Here is a 20,520-nt window from a genome sequence, read left to right on the forward strand (position 1 = left end):
CAGAAGGGAGGGGATTGGGGGGGCATGGGCAAAATAGGTCAAGAGGATTAAGAGTTACAAACTTCCAGTTATAAAATAAGTAAGTCGTGGGGATGAAAAGTACAGCATGGGGAATATAGTCAATAATACTGTAATAACAATGTGTGGTGACATGATGGTGAGCAGAGCTTAATGTATAAAATCAGTGAATCGCTATGTTGTACATGTTTAAAACATGGTATTGTTCTGTATGCACAGTGCAAATGACACATTATACCTTACTTTTTAGTTAACACTGGAGTTTTTTTATTTTTTAATTTAGGTCACTTCAGACAAGAGAAAGTTAGTACTTTTTTTTAAAAAACATTTATTTTTAAGTAGGCTTTAGGCCCAATGAAGGTCTTGAACTCACGACCCCGAGATCAAGAGTCACATGCCCTACTGACTGAGCCAGCCAGGCACCCCTCAACACTGGGATTTAACTACTCTGATAGAAGTAGCTCTAATTCATTCATTTTTCACTGCTTTACTCCACAATGTATTTAACCATACATACATATATATGTACGTACGTTTAGGTGGACTGTAATTTTTCACTATTAAACACTGTTGCAGTGACCATTCCTATAGGTATCTCCCTGTGTATGTGCACACGTAACCAATTATCTAGACTAAGCAATAGGAGGCGTCTTTTTTTTACTTTAACAGGAATATTTCCAAAGTTTTAACATTAACGTTAATGTCTGCTGTAAGTTTTGATATCCTCTATCAAGTTAAGAACTTTCCTTTTGTTCCTAGCTTTTATCATGAATGACTTGAATTTTATGAAATGTTTTTTGTTATTTGGTTATATTCTCATTTTTTTTTCTTCTTTAAAATCTGCAAATGTGCATTACATGAGCTTCTCTTCTTTTGAAACATCCTTATATTTCTCAGAAAATACCTACTACCCTTCATCTCACTAATTCACTTCCACTGGACTGGGTATTTCTCTATCACTGCACATATCACAACTTCTTGTAATTACCTGTTCCTCCATCTATCTCCAAATAAACTCCCACTGCCTTGAGGAAGGAGTGTGTCTTACTTTCTTTCCAGAGTCTCAGCACATAAGACTTGGTAGCAAGGGCCTCGGTAAATGTGTACTGAACAAGTGAATGATTCCTAGAAGCCCCCATGACCTCCATTCTTATTTCTGGTAATGCAGAACAGGAGCTTGCTGAGGGGGTATTTGGGAATAGCTTCTTCCACCTCTGCCTCCTCCTTCCCCCAGTACACAACAAATGTTAGCTATTATTATTAGAGGAAACTGTAACTTTCAGCCCTGTTCCTCTAGCCCTAACTTAGTGATGGGTCACGAACCAGGTTCCACTGCCCTTCAAGCCCACTTCCTTGTGTTGTATTTTAATATTTAATACACACAACTTATGTTATGAAGCATAACCAAGTGAATAGCTGTGTGTGCCTTTCCTATCACTTCTTCCTGCCTCTCTGCCAGAGGTAACCACAATCCTGAATTTTGTTTATTTTTGTTTTGCTGTTTAAAAAAATAGTCTTATATGTACGAGTTGAGTTTGCTTATTTCAGAGCTTTATAAGAATGATATACTACAGGCACCTGGGTGGCTCAGTTGATTAAGCATCCAACTCTTGATTTTGTCTCAGGTTTGATCTCAGGGTTGTGAGATCAAGCCCCACACTGGTACCTCCATGCTGAGCGTGGAGCCTGCTTAGGATTCTCTCTCTCTCCCCCCCTCTGTCCCTCCCCTGCTTGCACTCTCTCTAAAAGAAATAAAAATAAAAAGATACTATATACAGTCTTCTGCAACTGACTTCTATCAATTTCTATGATTTTGCTATGTTGTTGCCTATAGCAACAGCTTACTCACTTCCACAACTCTATAATGTTCATTGTGTGAATAGAGAAAATTTATCCATTCTCCTGTGGATGGATCATAGATTTGGTTTCAGTTTTTAACTCTGAAACAACACTATAAACATTCTTATGTGTTTCTTGATGTACATGTGCAGAAGTTTTTCTGGGGTGGTGGCTTCCAAACCATTCTGACAATGTCCAAGAATAAGAAAAAATTTCCATCACAACCCAATAAAACATACATAGGTGAATATATAAATATGTAACAAAAACTTAAACAATACCCTCACATGACTGACACTCTTGGATCTTTTCTTTTTAGCTGGTGGACCCAATGAATGAATTGATTTCACAACCTCTTGGCTTTGATGTAGTGTTTTCATTTCTAAGAACTACTGTTATGGGATTGAGTTTATCCACGAGCATGCCTGGGCATAGGCTATAAGATGACCCAGGCACAAGAATGATGCCTCAGCCCTCAGGGTAGTGCTTCCCCAGGTGCTGGGTCACGGGGTATGCACATATTCAACCAGAAAACAAAGAAAGATAAACAGATTCTACAGAAACAAAAAGGTATCAGCATATAAGTGATTCCAATGATACACATTCTCGGGGTGCCTGGGTGGTTCAGCTGGTTAAGCACCCAGCTCTGGATCTCAGCTCAGGCTTTGATTTCAGGACTGTGAGTTCAAGCCCCATGTTGGGACTCTACGCTGAGCATGGAGCCTACTTTAAAAAAAAAAAGCCAAAGAAAGAAAGAAAGACCAATGATAACATTTTCACCAACATTTGCTCTCTCTTTTACTGTGGTCTTAATTTACATTTCCCTGATCATCAATGAAGTTAAACATGTTCTATTTATGGATTATTTGTTTCTCTTCTGTGAAATGTTTGTTTATATCATTGCCCCCTCCCCCCCGCCTTTCTTTACCGGGCTATTTGTCTTTTTCTTGCTGATTTGCAAGAACTCTTGATAAATTCTGAATACCAATCCTTTGTTAGTTACATGGGTTACATATATCATTTCCCAGTTTGTGGCTTGGGTTCCCACTTTCTTTATGGTGTCTATTCCCCTTTCAAACTGCACCAAGGTAAACATGTCTAACAGAGCTCATCACTATTTTTGGTAACACACAAAGAAATGAGCATGTCAGGGCACGAGGGACAAGCAGGAAAAGATAGGAAGGAGCAATCCTAGACTCCTGTGCTCAGACTGCCAGGGAGTCTGGTGTTTCTGCCCTGGGAGCCCCCTTTCACACACTGGCTGGAGCATACAATTATTGGAAAAATAACAAAGCCTTTTTATCAAAGGGCACAAAGAGTCTGTCTGGGACCCACACACATCTCCAGTGTGTTCTTATAGACAATGGACCACTTGTGCATCTTCTGCCTGTGCATGACAAGCAGGGCCTGGGGAAAATGCAGCAGAAAGACAGAAATGAAAGCTGGGGTAACCACAATGCACATGGGTAGCCTTTTCCCTGCAACAGCAACTCTAAGAGTCAGCTCCTGCCTCCTCAGTAGTAAGAGGAAGAAATCTGCCAGCCTGCAACCAACATGGAGGTGTGGAACAAAGACTGGGGAAGGAAGCTCCACATCTTCACAAGCATTATGCAAAAATCTAATAGAGTGATTATCTAGCAGAGGTCTATAGATGTGTTTTTTGGGCTAAGTTCTTGTTGATAATTTTTTAATTTACCGTTTCATTTCAATCACAGTTGTTAGGTTTTTCTTTTTTTTTTTTTTGTAAGTAAGCTCTTCACCCAACATGGGGCTTGAACTCACAACCCTGAGATCAAGAGTCCTATGCTCCAGCGACTGAGCCAACCAGGCACTCCTTTGTGTCTTTTTTTAAAGCATATTCTGGATCTTTTGAATGTCCATCTTATGACCAAGTGGCAGGATGTCAGTGTTCACATCTGTGTCCTCTATGCTGGTATCAATTAAACTTTAACTGTTGAAGACTAATGAGAATAAACAGAAGTGGACTTAATAAGTAAAAGTCGAACATCACCACCCAGGGGAACATATCCGAATGAAGGAAGGTTTCACAGCATTCAAATAAAGAAAAACGGTAGGAAAACGAAGTCATCACAGAGCATACAGCAGTGGTGAGGGGCAAACTGATTTCAACAAAGTAACATTAGCCATCACATTAAATTCACCAAGTCATTCTGAACTTTTGAGTCTTATCATTAGATTGATTTCAAATTATATACTGGTTTAGGTTTTATTATCATTTAAAAACCATCAGAAGGAGTATGACCTAGTTTTGTACTTGAATATATTTAAGTAGAAAAAAAAAAGTTAACACTAGCAATATGGAAGAATTTTCTTTTAAAAGAGCTCTGTACATCATTCAGGTCTGAGAATCCAATTGTCTGAGACACCCTCCCCCATCAGGTCGCCCATCTGCTGGAAAACATAGCTCACCTTTTTAACACCCAAAATATCTTCAATGAGGGTTGCTGTTTGTAAGAATGTTTTCTTACTCGTCATCAATGTAAACAGGAAGATCACAAAGTCATTCTTTTCTGCCAAACGCTTCGTAACTCCTTCCGTCTATCATAAGGGAAAAGGAGAGAAAAGGCAAAATAGGTTATAATCACAAAATAAAAAGTGAAAAGCAAGGCATCCCCCTTCTAGAAACTGGAAAAGCAATTCCAAGCTACATCAGGAATTCTTGGCAAAGGCCTTAAATCACTAAAACTACATACAAAACATTGTGTGCAAATGCATTTTGGGGGGGAGGGGTTTTTTCATGGTAGGTTCCTCATCGGTTCTTGACCTAGTATCTATCTGCCTAGTAACTAAATGAGGAGCTACAAACTACCATCCAGTAGGCCAAGTTTTATTTGGCCAGCAGTACATTTTAAATTTGGAATGTAACTGTCTTTAGGCAGGACATGCTTACTCCAGGTCAGCCACAGTGTGCACAGGTTTCCACCCCAAAGCAGGCTCGGTCAGACATTTCTTGGTTTCTGCCTAATCCCTGGAATTAAGCCAGATCAGCACAGAATTGGACCATATCATCCTATGTTCTTTACATTATTGTTTCTTTCCTCCTGCCTTCCTTTCTTTCTTTCTTTCATGAACTGCGTTTTGCTGGAATATTATTAACATTAGGTGTCATTAATAACAAACAACCTCATAAAACTAATCACTACATGGAAGTTGCCAATGATGGAGTCATTACATCATACACATGTCAGCTTTTAAAATAAGGACAAGTTCTTACTGACCTTAACTGCAAGAGTAGCTGTGTGTTAGCTGAACAGTTAGTTTACTCTTATCTTATCGGTCTGTTTGTACCTATCTGTCCACTAGCTACATGTGGCTACTGAGCACCTGAACCGTGGCTAGTCTGAACTGAGATGTGCTCCAGGTATAAAAAACACACTGGATTTGGAAAGCTTGGTACAAAAAAGGAGGTAAATATCCCATTAATAATTACTTACATTATTTACATATTGGAATAATCTTGATATACTATGCTAAATAAAATATATTATTAAAATTAACCTCACCTATTTCTTCCTACTTCTTTTCTTCCTTTCTAAAAAAATGTGACTATAAGGAAATTTAAAATAATTTAAGTGACTCATGCTGGATTTCTGTTGCATGGGACTGTTACAGATGCTGAACTGTATTAAGTGCTGAAACTTACTTCCCTATTTGTGTTGGTTGGTAAGAAGCTTAAACCCAAATTTGTGCCCCATCCAGACGACAGATGATTTTTTGGTCAGCCCAATTCCTGCATATATGTTATACCCTCACCTTGTTCTACACTTTTCTTTCTTACCTACTTCTAAATTTATGATTTATGATCTTGGTAGATTTTACATATCACAAGAATGCCTGAAATCTCTTTCTGAATGCGGCCAGAAATGAAATGGAATTAAATGTTCCATTGTATTTTCATAACATAAGGTTTCACTTCTATAGGAGCATTTGTTTCATTCTGGCGAGTATTATGATTCACTGCATACAGGTGATAACATAAGTTCCTAAAAGACAGGTACTGTGTCTTACAAAAACTAGCACTTGTATGTTGCTTTACAAAGTGCTTTCACATCTATCATCCCACTTAGTCCTCACAACAAGCCTACGATGCTAGTAAGATTACTGACTGCACTCTATAGATAAGAAACTAAAGCTCAGGGAGGTGAATTAATAAGCACTGAGCCAGGAGCCAGAACTCCAAATCCAGTTCTAGCACTAAGTGCAAGGCTTTTTCCTTTCTACCAAATTGCTGTTTTATTCACCATTCTTTCCTTTTCAGAGGTCAACCAAGCAGTCTCCTGCTTAATACATTGGTGGGGCTTCTGGTTCCGGTTTTGTTTTCTAACAGGGAAAATGAAGGAACAGAAATAATATCTTAAAGGTTACACACACTCTTCCAGTGTATGTATCCACTTGATAAATGAGTGATCAGTGTCTGCTCCAGGGCTAAAGGAGATCACTACCTGCTGGAGCAGCCCTGACTCAACAATTTCTATGAAATTCTGCCTCCCCACAATTTCCACCTGCTGGTGCTGGTTCTCAGGCCCACATAAGTAAGTCCAATCCCCGCATGTCTGAGGATAGCTCTCATGTCCACCACCCCCACTTGAACTTTCCCCTCTCAAGCACTGCAGATGTGGTGGGGACATAACTGGGGCCCCAAGGGCAGGCATACTTACACAGACACACGTATTATACAGGATGCTCAAACAGTCCTTGGACATTTCATCACTTACTGAAAGTGAAGGGGGAATAATTGGTTATTTTTCTCACTGAAAATATGGCATAATAGAATTAAATTTTTTGAACCTTAGAACTGTTCCTCACAATCCCCTCCAAGATGATTATTTCCTTTTAGCATACCTCTTTCCAGTCCTTGCTTACCAAAGATTTTCACGATGCCCATCAGAACCTACAAACCAATTTGTATACTGATTTTTGGTTGGATGGAGTAGCCATTTTTTTCTTAAGCTCCATAGTCTTCATACTTTCAACCTATTGTGGTGTTGTCTCTTAATAGCCATGTTCCCTTTGTAGTTTGCTTAGAATATGTCCAGGGTTTTCGGGGGATTTTTGTTTTTTAAATAGACTAAAAACAAACAATTTCATATATGTATGTGTAGCCTTTTTCTGCTTGTGTTGCGTCGGTTCCTCGAGAAACGCTTCCAAAAGCAGAACTGCTAGAATCCAAAGTGTAAGCTTCCGACTGCACGTTATACATTTCCACTGAAGGTTCTACTAGCAGCAAATAAGGGCACCATTTTTACTAAAGACTCACAAGTGTGTGTTTGTTTTGCTTTTTGTTATTTCTGTTGGGGAAAGGTCTCTTAATGCCTGACCTATTAACTCCCAACAAAGAACTGGCTATTTCTCTGTGAGCAGGAATGGGGAATACAACAAAAAGGAAACAATTTTTATGACCCCTGAGCCTGGAGAGGATAAAACTGAGTATGAACCATCAACAAAGTGTTTTTGCTCAGCATTACTTTTATTTTTAAAAACTATTTCCATTCATTCCTATGTTGCCACAAACTCTAAAATGTTAGGTCTCCCTCTGAGATATCAATGGGCAGCCCTGCCAAACTAGCCTGACCAGAAGGGTTATCTGATATAATCTGGAGACAATGCACATGTCCCACATCCCTTATCACTACCTTTCAACCTGTGGAGGCTTTTTCGTTTATCTCATGACTTCAGAGCAGGTTGGAATACCAGATCAGTGCATCTCTGCATTTCTAGACCTTTCATTTTCAAAAGGAATTGCAATTCACTCATTCATCAAATATTTATTCACCATCTACTCTAGAGCAGATAAAGAATACACAGTGGTTAGCAAAAAAAATAAAATAAAAAAAGACAAAGTCTCTAAACCCAGTAGGAGGAAGAAAGAATAAATATACCACAATTACAAGATGCTACTTGCTATCAGTATAGACAGAGAATACGAAGAACCAATTTAGATAGAGTACAAAGCTGAGACATCAAAGACAAATATGAAACTTCTTACATTGCTGCACATACAAATGAGGCCTTACATAATATGTTTTGTTTGAGTTAAGGAGGGGGGGATTTTTTTCAATTAAAAAAAATACGTCTTTTTCCTTTTGCCTCATTGCATCTGAGAGAGCAAGATGGGTCCCCAGCAGCTCTCCTGGAGCCATCCTAGGAAGTTTGCCCAGGGTTCTCCTTCTTGCCGCCTATGCTCAAACTGGTACAGTCTGATCAGGAAATACAGCCTCAATATGGGCCACCAGTATTTCTGTCAGTACACGAAGGATATAGGCTTCTTTTGGATTAAGTAAACTTCTTTGAATGGGTCATCCAAGATACCTACCTCACCTGCAGATATCCAAGATACCTACCTTAATGCTAGCTCATTGTATATAAAATAAAAATACTTCAATTAAAAAAAATATGTATGTGATGTTTGTAGAAGGGCATTCATCAAATGTTAAAAGTGATTTCTGGCATATATGTATGTATGGATTTTTGTGACCTCTGGCTTGTGCCAGAGTGCTCTTACTTTTTTTTCTTAAATACTGAATACCTAAAAATAGTATTTGTAACATGTATAAGTTATAAGAAGGAATAATAGAATAATACCCATAGACCCAACACCCAGCTTAAGAAATAATGTGCTACCAAAACACTTTGACTTTCTAACCTTTACCATTTCTGGTAATGACTAAACTTTTTACCAAGAGCACATATCACCCTTACAACAACAAAAACTGTATGTATACTTTTTAAAATCAAATAAATTATCTTACCAGGTTACTATTCGTTACTCCCTCAATTAACTAGATAGGAGAAATAAGAATTTCCAGAGAAAACACAAAAGCTGGGCCCACAGACTATTAGAAACTACAATGATGCAATTCTTTTAGCCCAGTGGCTTTCACACTTTTTTGTTTAAAGCCCCAGATCTGTATTTCTACCCAGTACAAAATGAAGAAAGAGAGCTCTTAGGCGGGGGAGGAGAGTGCATGCTGCCGCTGAACGGAAGGCAGACCCTCACTGTTGAGCTAGGAGGGAAAACAAGAGAAACCCCTAGAACCACATCATATCAGCAAGCTGGGAAAGGAGGACCAGTGGCTCACAAGTATACTTACTTTTCAGTTTCTGTCCCCGGATAGAGATTGTAGGCCTCATAAGAATTTCTACAAGGAGCTATATATTAAAAAAAAAGTTAACAATGAAAGAGAAGAAAATTGGGTAAAATCTTCAAAATTAACTCCAAGCACAACTTATAAAACAATCTTTGCCATGACAACTGATGACCCAAATATCTGTCATAGTACTGAAAGACCCTCTGGTTTCCAACACAGCTAGAAGGCGGTGAGGCTCGCGGGAATGAGCACTGTACCAAGGGCTAGGAAACCGTAGTCACAGCTCAGCCACCTAGTCCCCATATCAACTTGGGCAAGTCAATGTCCCTCCATGGCCTCAGCTTTCTCATTTAAAAAAATAAGCATGTTGGACTAGATAATCTCTGGGATCCAATGTGGCTTTAATTTTTTAAAAGCTATAGAACAGGGGCGCCTGGGTGGCTCAGTTGTTAGCGTCTGCCTTCGGCTCAGGTCATGATCCCGGGGTCCTGGGATCGAGCCCCGCATTGGACTCCCTGCTCGGCGGGAAGCCTGCTTCTCCCTCTCCCACTCTCCCTGCTTGTGTTCCCTCTCTCGCTGTGTCTCTGTCAAATAAATAAATAAAACCTTTAAAAAAATAAAAGCTATAGAACATTATCACGAGGATTCCTCTTTTGCTTTAAGAACATTTATGTTCTTTTACAGACGTAAGTTAATTAAACAGAATCTCAAAAGATACACGTATAAAACCGTTAATACAGATTTCTATGGGGGATGGGGATGATATGCATTCATTTTTCATTTTACATACTTTTAATACAACACAATTTTTACTTAAACTCTTTACAATAAGCATGCATTTAAAAACCCATTCTGTTGAGGGCGCCTGGGTGGCTCAGTTGGTTAAGCGACTGCCTTCGGCTCAGGTCATGATCCTGGAGTCCCTGGATCGAGTCCCGCATCGGGCTCCCTGCTCGGCAGGGAGTCTGCTTCTCCCTCTGACCCTCCCCCCTCTCATGTACTCGCTCGCTCTCATTCTCTCTCTCTCAAATAAATAAAAAAAAATCTTTAAAATAAAAAAAAAAATAAAAAAAAAAAAAACCATTCTGTTGAGACAAAGGACAGTTTATTATGAGAAAACGGTCATCAGGAAGATATAACAATTATAAATACATGCACCTAACAACAAAACCTCAAAGTACATAAAGCAAAAGCTGACAGAACTGAAGTAAACAGACGATTCAAAAATAAGACACTTCAATATCCTACCTTTAATAATGGACAACTAAGCATCACCAAAGAAATAGGAAGACTTGAACATTATAAAACCAACAAGCTCTAACAGACATCTATAGAAGATTTTGCCTAGCAACAGAATACACATTCAACTCAAGCACACGTGGAATATTCTCCAGGATAAATCACATATTAGACCATAAAACAAGCCTCATAAATTAAAAGGCACTGAAATTACCAAAGCATATTCTCTGACCACAATGAAATGAAATTAAAAATTAATAACAGAAAGAAATTTGGGAAATTCACCAATGTGGATAATTAAAAAACAAATCCTAATTAATCAATGAGTCAAAGAAGAAATCACAAGGAAAACTGGAAAATACTTTGAGATAGATGAATACAGTAAAACTTATGATATAGCTAAAGCAGTGTTTAGAGGGAAATTTATAGATTTGTAAATGCCTATACTTAAAAAAAAACAAAAAACAAAAAAGAATTATCTCAAACCAGTAACCTAATCTTCCATACTGAGACAGTGGAAAAAGAGGTACAAACGCAAAGCAAGCAGAAAAAAGGAAAAAATAATTAGGGTAAAAACTAATTTAGTAAATCAACTGTATCACCACTGACCTTACAGAGAACAAAAATTACCTTCCTTCTGATGGACACTTTTAACTACTACATATGAAGCTACACTAAGCATCTTCGTATACAAAGTTTCATCTCATTTTGACTTATGTCTTCATGAGAGATTTACAGAAATGTAAGCAACGCAAAATGGGTAATGATCTTTAAGGTTTAAGGCATACTACAGTTTTCAAAAGAGATGCCTCACTTCTCACAATCATCCAAAGGCATAAGATGCTCAACCACACGGAATATAAATTCAAGTGGAAGATGAACTAAATCAATGAATAAATGAAAAGTTCCTGAATGCCAAGCTATGGATTACACCTGGCCCACAGACATTTCATTTGGTCCACACCTACTGAAAAGCTGGGAGATTTTACGTAAGAATCTAGATTTCCCACATCCCCTAGGGCAACCGCAATTAATGGGCATTAAAGAGTCATTTCCCCATAAAAGGGACCACACTCTCCACTTCTCCACAGTCCCTGCAGGCATTTAATTTACACACAATCCCACTGATAGAAGAATGCAAATTTTAAAAACTATGAAGAGAATATATAAAGTACTCTTAGAATGCATAATGACAACCCAATTAAAAAAAAGGAAAGGGAGGGGTGCCTAGGTGGCTCATTCAGTTCAGTGGCCAACTCTTGATTTTGGCTCAGGTCGTGATCTCAGGGTTGTGAAATCAAGCTCCCGTCAGGCTCCGTACTAAGCAGGGAGTCGGCTTGAAGACTCTCTCTGCCCCTCCCCCACCACGAGGTATGAGCGCTCTTCTAAAATAAATAAATAAATCTTTTTAAAAAAATTACGAAAAGGAGATATTTTCCAAGGAAGACATACAGATGACCCATAAGCACATAAAAAGATGCTCAACACCATTAGCCATAAGACAATACACATCAAAAGCACAGTGAGATACCACCTCACACCCAGGAGGATGGCTATAACCAAAAACACAGATAACAACAGATGTTGACAAGGATGTGGAAAAATAAGCACCTGCATGCACCATAGGTGGGCATGTAAAATGGTGCAGCTGCTTTGGAAAACAGTTTAAAGGGTCCTCAAAAGATTAAACGTTAAGAGTTACCAGCAAATCCACTTCCAGGTATACACCCAAAATTAATAAAAACATACGTCCACACAGCAAGTGGGACACAAATGTTAAGAGCAGCATTCTTCTTCTTTTTTTTTTTTTTTTTAAGATTTTATTTATTTATTTGACGGAGAGAGAGAGCACAAGCACGAGGAGCTGCAGGCAGAGGGAGAGGGAGGAGCAGGCCCCCCACTGAGCAGGGAGCCTGATGTGGGACTCAATCCCAGGACCCTGGGATCACTACCCGAGCCGAAGGCTGACCCACTGAGCCACACAGGCACCCCAGAACAGCATTATTCTTAACAGCTAAAAGGTAGAAGCCCAAAAGTCCATCAGCTGACAGATACACAAAATGTGGTATATCCATGGATATTGATATTCTTCAGCCATAAAAAGGAATAAAGTACTGATAACAGGCTACAACATGGATGAACTTGAAAACATTAAGCTAAGTAAAAACATTAAGCTAAGTAAAAGAAGTCAGTAACAGAAGACCACATATTACATGATTCCATTCAGATGAAATGTCCAGAATAGGCTTATCTATAGAGATGGAAAATAGAGTAAAAGTTGCCTATGATAGGGGTGTGTAGGGGAGTGATAGCTAAAACATATGGAGTTTTTCCTGGGGTGATAAAAATATCCTAAAATTGACTGTGGTGATGGTTGCACGTATCTATGAATTTACCAAAAACCACTGAATTGTATACTTTAATGGGTGAATTGTATGGTATGTGAACTATATCTCAATAAAGCTTTTTAAGAAACTGAAGAAATACCATTTTTCTCATATCTACTTAATAAATATTTAAAATTTACTTAAAATGTACCATTTGGTAAAGAAGGCTACTGGGGGGGCGCCTGGGTGGCTCAGTTGGTTAAGCGACTGCCTTCGGCTCAGGTCACGATCCTGGAGTCCCTGGATCGAGTCCCGCATCGGGCTCCCTGCTCGGCGGAGAGTCTGCTTCTCCCTCTGACCCTCCCCACTCTCATGTGCTCTCTCTCATTCTCTGTCTCTCAAATAAATAAATAAAATCTTAAAAAAAAAAAAAAAAAAGAAGGCTACTGGGGGCTGGTAATGTTCCATTTCATGATTTGGGTGGCAGTGACAAAGGTGAAGTTATTTTGTGATAATTATTGGTGTACTTTTCTATAAGCAAGACTTCAATAACACAGTCCATAAAAACCCACATATATACACTGTGTTGGTGATGGTGTGGATCAACAGACACTCTTATACTTTGTTACTGGGGATATAAGCTGATAAAACCTCTTAGGTATATAATTAATGAGTTTATAAACAATAAAGCACACATGTTTTGATCCCATAGGTATATACTCCCATGTACAAAAACCTTTACTGCAACCCTGTTGTAAAAGGAAAGGTGTGAGAAAACTCTAAATGCCCATCAATTGGGGCCTGGGTAAATAAATTATGGTATAATTATACCAGGGAATACTATATAGCTATTTAAAATAATGAGGCAGATTTACATATACTGAATCTATCCCCAAGCTAGAGAACTACATGGAAAGAACAAGGTACAGAGCAGTATCTGTATATGGGGTATGCCACCTCTATGTGGGGAGAAAATAAATCTAAGGTGAGAACAGTGGGGGTTATTTACACACACACACACACACACACACACACACACACACACACATTACCACAGAACATCTCTGGAGGGACACAGAAAAACTAGAAATCACAAGTGCCTCTGAGGAAGGGATGGGGGATAGGAGACACACCTTTCACTTTGTGCCTTAAAAAAAGAAAAAGGTGGATATATTATCAACTCAAATAAATCAATTCTTCTCATGTAAAAGCTATGGTGTTCAACACAGGTGAGTGCCCCTGAGCTTCTAAGATTAAAATTCTGAACTGTTGGCTATAAATTCTGAAATGTCTCATTTCTCCCATTTCAAGAGTTAAATACTCAAGCCATTAAGCAGTAGTAATAATGAACAACTACTTACATCAACACCTCCAAACAGGTCAAAAATATAAGTATTTGGATAAGTGGTTTCTTGGGTAAGTTTCCTCTCTTCAGTAACAAATGCCATAGCCTCCATGGAGAGAAGAGGAGAAATTTCCTAATTTAAAAAAAGTATACAGAGACTTTCAGTTTTAGTATCCAAGAAGAACCACACACCAAAACATCAGTTTGCATTTTAGTCACAATCTGAATGCCCATGAGCCCAAAGATTGCCCCCAATGAACAACAATAGAAAAAAATAATAATCTTACAGAAAAGCTAATATGACGATCAAAATTTGAATAATAACAACAGCTCACTTATTTAATGCTTATTATGTACCAGATATGGTTCTAAGTACTTCATGCATGACCCTTTTTAATCCTCACAAACCTACAAGATAACAGTAATTTATTATCCCAATACTATAGATAAGCAAAATGAGATACAAAGAAGTTGTCAAGGTCACACAGCTGGTAAGTGACAGAGCCAGGATTTAAATCTAGGAAGTCTGGCTCCAGAGTTTGCACTTATGGAAGAAAAAGTAACTATTTGGGGTGAAACAGGAGATAGTGTGGGAAGAATCCAGGACCCTACTCTTATGCTCTCTTCAGGGATCTTGAGGGAAGATGGAACACGATGGGCTGGAGCAGCAGTTCTCACACAGCGGTGAACATCAGAATCACTTGAAGGACTTGTTAAAACCCATTCGGCTGAGTCCCACCTGCAGAGTTTCTGATTGAAGAGGCCTGGGGTGGGGCCTGAGAGTGTGCATTTATAACAACCTCCCAAATGCTGCTGATACTGCTGGTCCAGGTACCACACACCAAGAAAAAGCAGAACTCTTACAGACAACCTGTTATGTTGGGCACCAGACTTTGATACTTTAGCCCATCTAATCCTTAAAATAATTCAATGAAATGAGTATAGTTTTACCCATTTTATATATGAAAAGCAAAATCACAAAGTTGCCCAGGCTCACGTAATCAGTGATTGAACCACTTACTAAAGACTGAACCACTTTCTCTGGGTCTCATTTTTCTCAACTATAAAACTAGGAGGTAATTCTTGCTGGCAACATGGTACAGTGGAAGCTGGTCTTAGAAGGATGACAAATCTGGGCTCATCATGTGATAGCCACATGCTTTGGGTGGGTTATTGCTGAGGCTGTTCTTTCAACTGAAAAAGGGAATTGTAGAAGACATCTGGGTTTGCCTGCCCACTATCTCTTTTTCTCTTCTTCAAGTAAAAGCCCCATTTCCTTGGGGAAAAGGCCCCTCACCACTTTCCACAGAGTTCTGCTGGGGCTGCCAACAAGCACCTCAGTGCTAGCCCCAGGAGCAGGTGATCAGGCCTCATCAATAGTCTCTCAGCCCCCTCACCTCGGTGGCTGGCCCAAGTTATAGAAATGTCACCCTAGAGCTGTGATCACATGGAGGAACATGAGACCAAACACAGATGTCAAGATAAGAAATGGATAGCTTAACCCTGTTCAGCCCCCTGAATTCACACCTGTGTTCTCCAGTTATGTGAGACGATAAAGGATCTTTCTTGCTAGTCTGAGTGGGTTATTGTCACTTGCAATCAAAATCATTCTGGACTAAAACAAATAAGTATACCACCAGGTCACAGAGTTACCATAAGAATTAAATACGCCTGGTACACAGGCTTCAAAGAAGCATGTGTTCGATGAATAGAGAGATAGTGATCACACAGCAAGTACTCACAAATGTTAAATTTCGCTTTCCTCTACCCTGTATCTCAGATTTTGCAGCAATCAAGTGTAATAATGTATAATTCCTTGCAAAGAGTTTTCAAACAAGTGTAAAAGACTATAATTATTTCTATCCCAAACTATAATACTAAGAATACAAAACACCTTTTTTTAATTAAATAAACTTTTATTTAGAAATGATTTTCAATTTATAGAAAAGTTGTACAGACAAAACATCTCTTCTTAAAGGTAAAACTTATTTGCTGCCTACTGTATTTTAGAATGACTTACGTGATATAATAATCAAAACTTTACCTATGAAGAACATTATATCAAGTTTCATTATGATCAACCATAACTTGCATGGGTTTTAACTGCAGCTAGTACTGGTGATCTAAATTCAAATTTGGACCCACCCCCCAAGCTAAAGTTTAGATACAGTAACTCCAGACCTACTGAACCAGAAACTCTGGGCAGATGCATGGGGCCCAGCACTCTATTTTACCAAGCCTTCCAGGTGATTCTGATACACACTCAAGTTTGAGAACAAGTGCCTTAGCATCTCTCTGCACTCTTCCATCCCTCTCCCAACCATCAACCCCAGTTCCTTCATCTTCTTATGTTGGTCATAATGGATCAACAACCACAAGGCTACTTCCTTGAACCTTTAGCAATATGGGAGTTTTAAAAATCCTGCTCAAAAAGAATGTCATCCCAATCCCAGGACATAGTGTTGGCCTCCCAAATTAAGCAAGCACTGCCACAAAACAAGTGTGAAAAAAAGCCCAGAAGGATAGACAGAGGGAACTTAATGGTGATTATCTCTGGGTGATGGGATTATAGTTCATTTTTATTTTCTTCTTTGTACTTTTTTTGACCCAAATTTTCTACAGCTTACACATTAAAAACAGGCTATTTTAAAAAGTAAACTGAAGGAGAAAAAAACAGACATCTGTGTCACCGAGGCTTTGAGCGCAACCCTTCCAAGGCCCCTAAGAGTTACCTTGAGGATGTTTTGGCACTCAATGAAGTCACTGTGGAGGTGGCTGGTTGCATACAGCTTCAGGAGCAGCTGAGGAATGCCACTCCATTTGGACTGTTTGTCCCTCTCTGCCAAAAATGTCTCCGTGAACTGTGAGTCGAAAGAAAAAAAGAAAAAGGAACATCTTACTGGTGAGGAATGAACTACTAGCATGCATGGCAAAGGAAAGCAGCTGCCTCCTAAACACACCCAGGACAAATAATTCAAAGGTCTCTTTCTAGAAACCTTCAAAAGCTCCCCAACAGCCTATAAGCGAAAAGTCCAACTCCTTCCCTTGTGACACAGCAGCCTATGTATCACCTACCCTCCTCTCTAGCTTCATCTCTTTCCCAGTGCACGCTCCAAGCTCCAAATGCACATGTTTTCTATGTCTCTCTGCACACGTTCTTCCTTGCCTAAAATGTCGTCTCCCTGTCTTTACCTGGAAAGCTCTTTCTCCTTCTCTGAAGTGTAAGCCAAATAACCAGAAATGTTCCTTGCTGGGTCTTCCCCTCTCTCCTCTCTTTTTTTCCTTTTAAAAGATTTTATTTCTTTATTTGAGAGAGAGAGAGAGAGAGAGCGCATGCACACACGCACACTACGAGCGGAGGGGAAGAAGGGAGGAAAGCATCTCAAGCAGACTCCACACTGAGCATGGAGCTCGACATGGAGCCTGACATGGAGCCCGACATGGGGCTCAATGCAGGGCTCAATCCCGCGACCCTGAGATCATGACCTCAGCCCTGAGATCAGGGCCTGACTTGGATGCTCAACCAACTGAGCCATCCAGGCACCCCTCCCCTCTCTCCTTTCTAAGCGAATACGTGACCCTCCTCAGGGGCCTTACCTAACACTTTTCTTCTGCATCATAATTACTGATTCACTTGTCCCCCCCCTTCTGTAGATCACAAGCTCCTTCAGAGTAGGTACCAGTTGCGTTTATCATGCCCACCTTCTCTCTCTCAAAGAATGCCAGGCACAGAACAGAGACTCAGTAAATGTTTGAAGGAACCTAGTCTAATGACAGGTTCATTAATCAATTTATGGCACAGTTCCACTAACACTCTTAGGACATATCATTAACCAGGGGCCGGATGTGAATTATTTTCATATACACTTGTCCCTCGATCAGATCAAAAGCACGTATGACTGTTATTACAGGACATGCAGGTCTTCAATAATGTCTTAGTCTATCCTGACGCATATTAGTCCTATGATTTTGGACAAATCCCATTATCCTTCCTGAGCTTGTTTTCTCAGATTGTAAAAATAAGATAATACAGAAGTTAATAGAGAGGTAATGAAATGTTTGTGAGAGTAATCTGTTTGGGAGAACCAAGGGCACTACCATTTCTGTAGGTAAAAAAAAAAAAAAAAAAGACTGAATATCAGCAATTTCGTATCATTCAAGCTAGTTCAAATCAAGGCAAGTCCAAACACAATGGGAAACCATCTTTCCTTTCTTTGAAAGGAAAAAAAGAAAACATGGGGGGGCGCCTGGGTGACTCAGTCATTCTTTAAGTGTCTGCCTTCGGCTCAGGTTAGGATCCCAGGGTCCTGGGACAGAGCCCCACAACAGGCTCCCTGCTCGGCAGGAAGCCTGCTTCTCCCACCCCAATCCTCCTGCTTGTGTTCCCTCTCTCGCTGTGTCTCTGTCAAATAAATAAAATCTTAAAAAAAAAAAAAAAAAAGAAAACAAACATGGTTTTATGGGACTCAGCAAAAGTAGTGTTTACAAATTTACAGGTATAAACATTTATATTAAAAAGGAAAGATATCTCAGATAAATTACCTAAACTTCCACCATGAGAAACTAGAAAAGAATAAACCAAACCCCAAACAAGCACAAGGAAATAAATACTACTACAAAAATAAATGATATGGAGAACAGAAAAATAGTCAAGAAAAATCAAACAAAATCAAAAGTTGGTTCTTTGAAAAGATCAACAAAATTAAAACTTTAGTTATAATGACCAACTTAACACTGACTCAAATAACTAAATTCGGGAATGAAAGAGGGGACATTACTACCAAACATATAGAAATAAAAAGGTTTATAAAGAAATAGTAACAATTATATGCCAACAAATTATATAACCTAGATGAAATGAATAAACTCCTAGAAAGACACAAACTGAAACTGACTCAAGAAGAGTTGAATCAGTGATTTAATAAGAAAAAAGGAAAGAAAACTACCTACAAAGAAAAGCCCAAGTCTAGATGCTTCACTGGTAAATTCTACAAAACATTTAAAGAGAAACTAAAAATTCTTCACAGATTCTTCCATAAAACAGAAAAGGGAACACTTCCCAACTCATTCTGTTACCCTGATACCAAAATCTGATAAAGATGTCACAAGAAAACTACAGACCAATATCTCTGATGGATACAGACACAAAAATCCCCAGCAAAACACTAGCAAACCAAATCCAGCAACATGCAAAAAGGATCATACACCATGACCAAGCAAGGTATATTCCAGGAATGCAAGGTTGGTTCAACATATGAAAATTAATCAATCTAATCAACCTGATAAAGGGTATTTACCAAAAACCCACATCTATCATCATAATTAACAGTGAAAGCCTAAATGCTTTCCCACTAAGATCAGGAAAAAGAAAGGATGTTGATCCTCACCACTTCTATTTAACATTGTACTAGTGATTCAGGCCAGAGCAATTAGGTAAGAAAAAGAAATAAAGGCATCCAGATGGAAAACTGGATGGAAAAGTAAAACTATATTCGCCATCCTATGATCTTATATATAGAATACATTATGGAACCCACATATAAAACTATTAGAGCTAATAAATGAGTTCAGCAAGGTTGTAGGATAAAAATCGATATACAAAAAAATTAGCTAAATTTCTACACACTTACAATAGACAATCCAAAAATGAAATTAAGAAAATTGTCCCATTTATAATGAAACCAAAAATAATAAAACACTTAGGAATAAATTTAACAGAAGGAATACAAAACTTATAAAATGAAACTACAAAAAATCATTGAGAGAAATTAAAGGAAGTCTAAATAAATGGAAAGCTATCCATGTTCATAGATTGGAAGGCTTAATATTGCTAAAATGGCAATACTTCCTATATTGATTCAATGCAGTTTCTACCACAATCCCAGGTGGCTTCATTAAAGAAACTGACAACCTGATATTAAAATTCATATGGAAATGCAAGGGACCCAGGATGGCCAAAATAATCTTGAAAAAAGAGTACAAAGTTGGAAGAATCACACTTTCTGATTTCCAAGTTTATTATAAGCTTATAATAATCAAGACTTTAGCATAAGGTTAAACTAGATCAATGGAATAGTACTGAGATTCCAAAATCAAATCCCCACATTTATGGTCAACTGATTTTTGACAACAGTGTCAACACAATTCAATGAGGAAAAAAAAAAGTCTTTTCAACAACTGTTGCTGGGACAACCGGTATCCATAAGCAAAAGAATGAAGATGGACTCCTTTATACATAGCATATACAGAAATTAACTCAAAATGGATCAAAGACCTAAATGTAAGAGCTAAAACTATAAAACTTTTAGAGGAAAACATAGACATAGATTTCATAACCTTAGATTAAGCAATGATTTCTTAGATATGACCTTTAAAAAACAAGTAAACAAAGGAAAAACAGGTAATTCATCACACTGAAAACATAAAGAACAATTATATGAACATCTCAATTGATGCAGAAAAAGCATTTTGTAAAATGCAACATCATAAACTGAAAAAAGAAGTGAACAAATAATGCTATCTGCAGAAAACCTTGAGCAAACATCATACTTAGTGGTGAAATGTTTAAGGCTTCCCCTCTTAGATCAGGAACATGCCACTTCAACTCAGGCAGCACAGTTAGGGAAGAAATAGAAAAAATATA

At 38.5% G+C, this 20,520-nt stretch overlaps 1 protein-coding gene across 2 annotated transcripts in view; it reads right to left on the reverse strand.

Annotated features, from left to right (window-relative positions):
* TRPC4AP (transient receptor potential cation channel subfamily C member 4 associated protein) overlaps positions 1–20,520 on the reverse strand; it is a 65,359-nt gene that overhangs the window by 35,572 nt on the left and 9,267 nt on the right. For both annotated transcript variants that reach the window (XM_036092270.2, XM_036092268.2), the window contains exons 2-6: positions 16,610–16,738; positions 13,894–14,010; positions 8,970–9,027; positions 6,537–6,592; positions 4,288–4,416 (exon numbers count right to left, since the gene is read on the reverse strand). In XM_036092270.2, coding sequence (XP_035948163.1) covers positions 4,288–4,416; positions 6,537–6,592; positions 8,970–9,027; positions 13,894–14,010; positions 16,610–16,738 — 489 coding nt within the window. The remainder of the gene's footprint in view (positions 1–4,287; positions 4,417–6,536; positions 6,593–8,969; positions 9,028–13,893; positions 14,011–16,609; positions 16,739–20,520) is intronic.

This window comes from Halichoerus grypus, chromosome 10 (assembly GCF_964656455.1).
Source record: "Halichoerus grypus chromosome 10, mHalGry1.hap1.1, whole genome shotgun sequence".
In the NCBI taxonomy this organism is placed as follows: Eukaryota; Metazoa; Chordata; class Mammalia; order Carnivora; family Phocidae; genus Halichoerus; species Halichoerus grypus.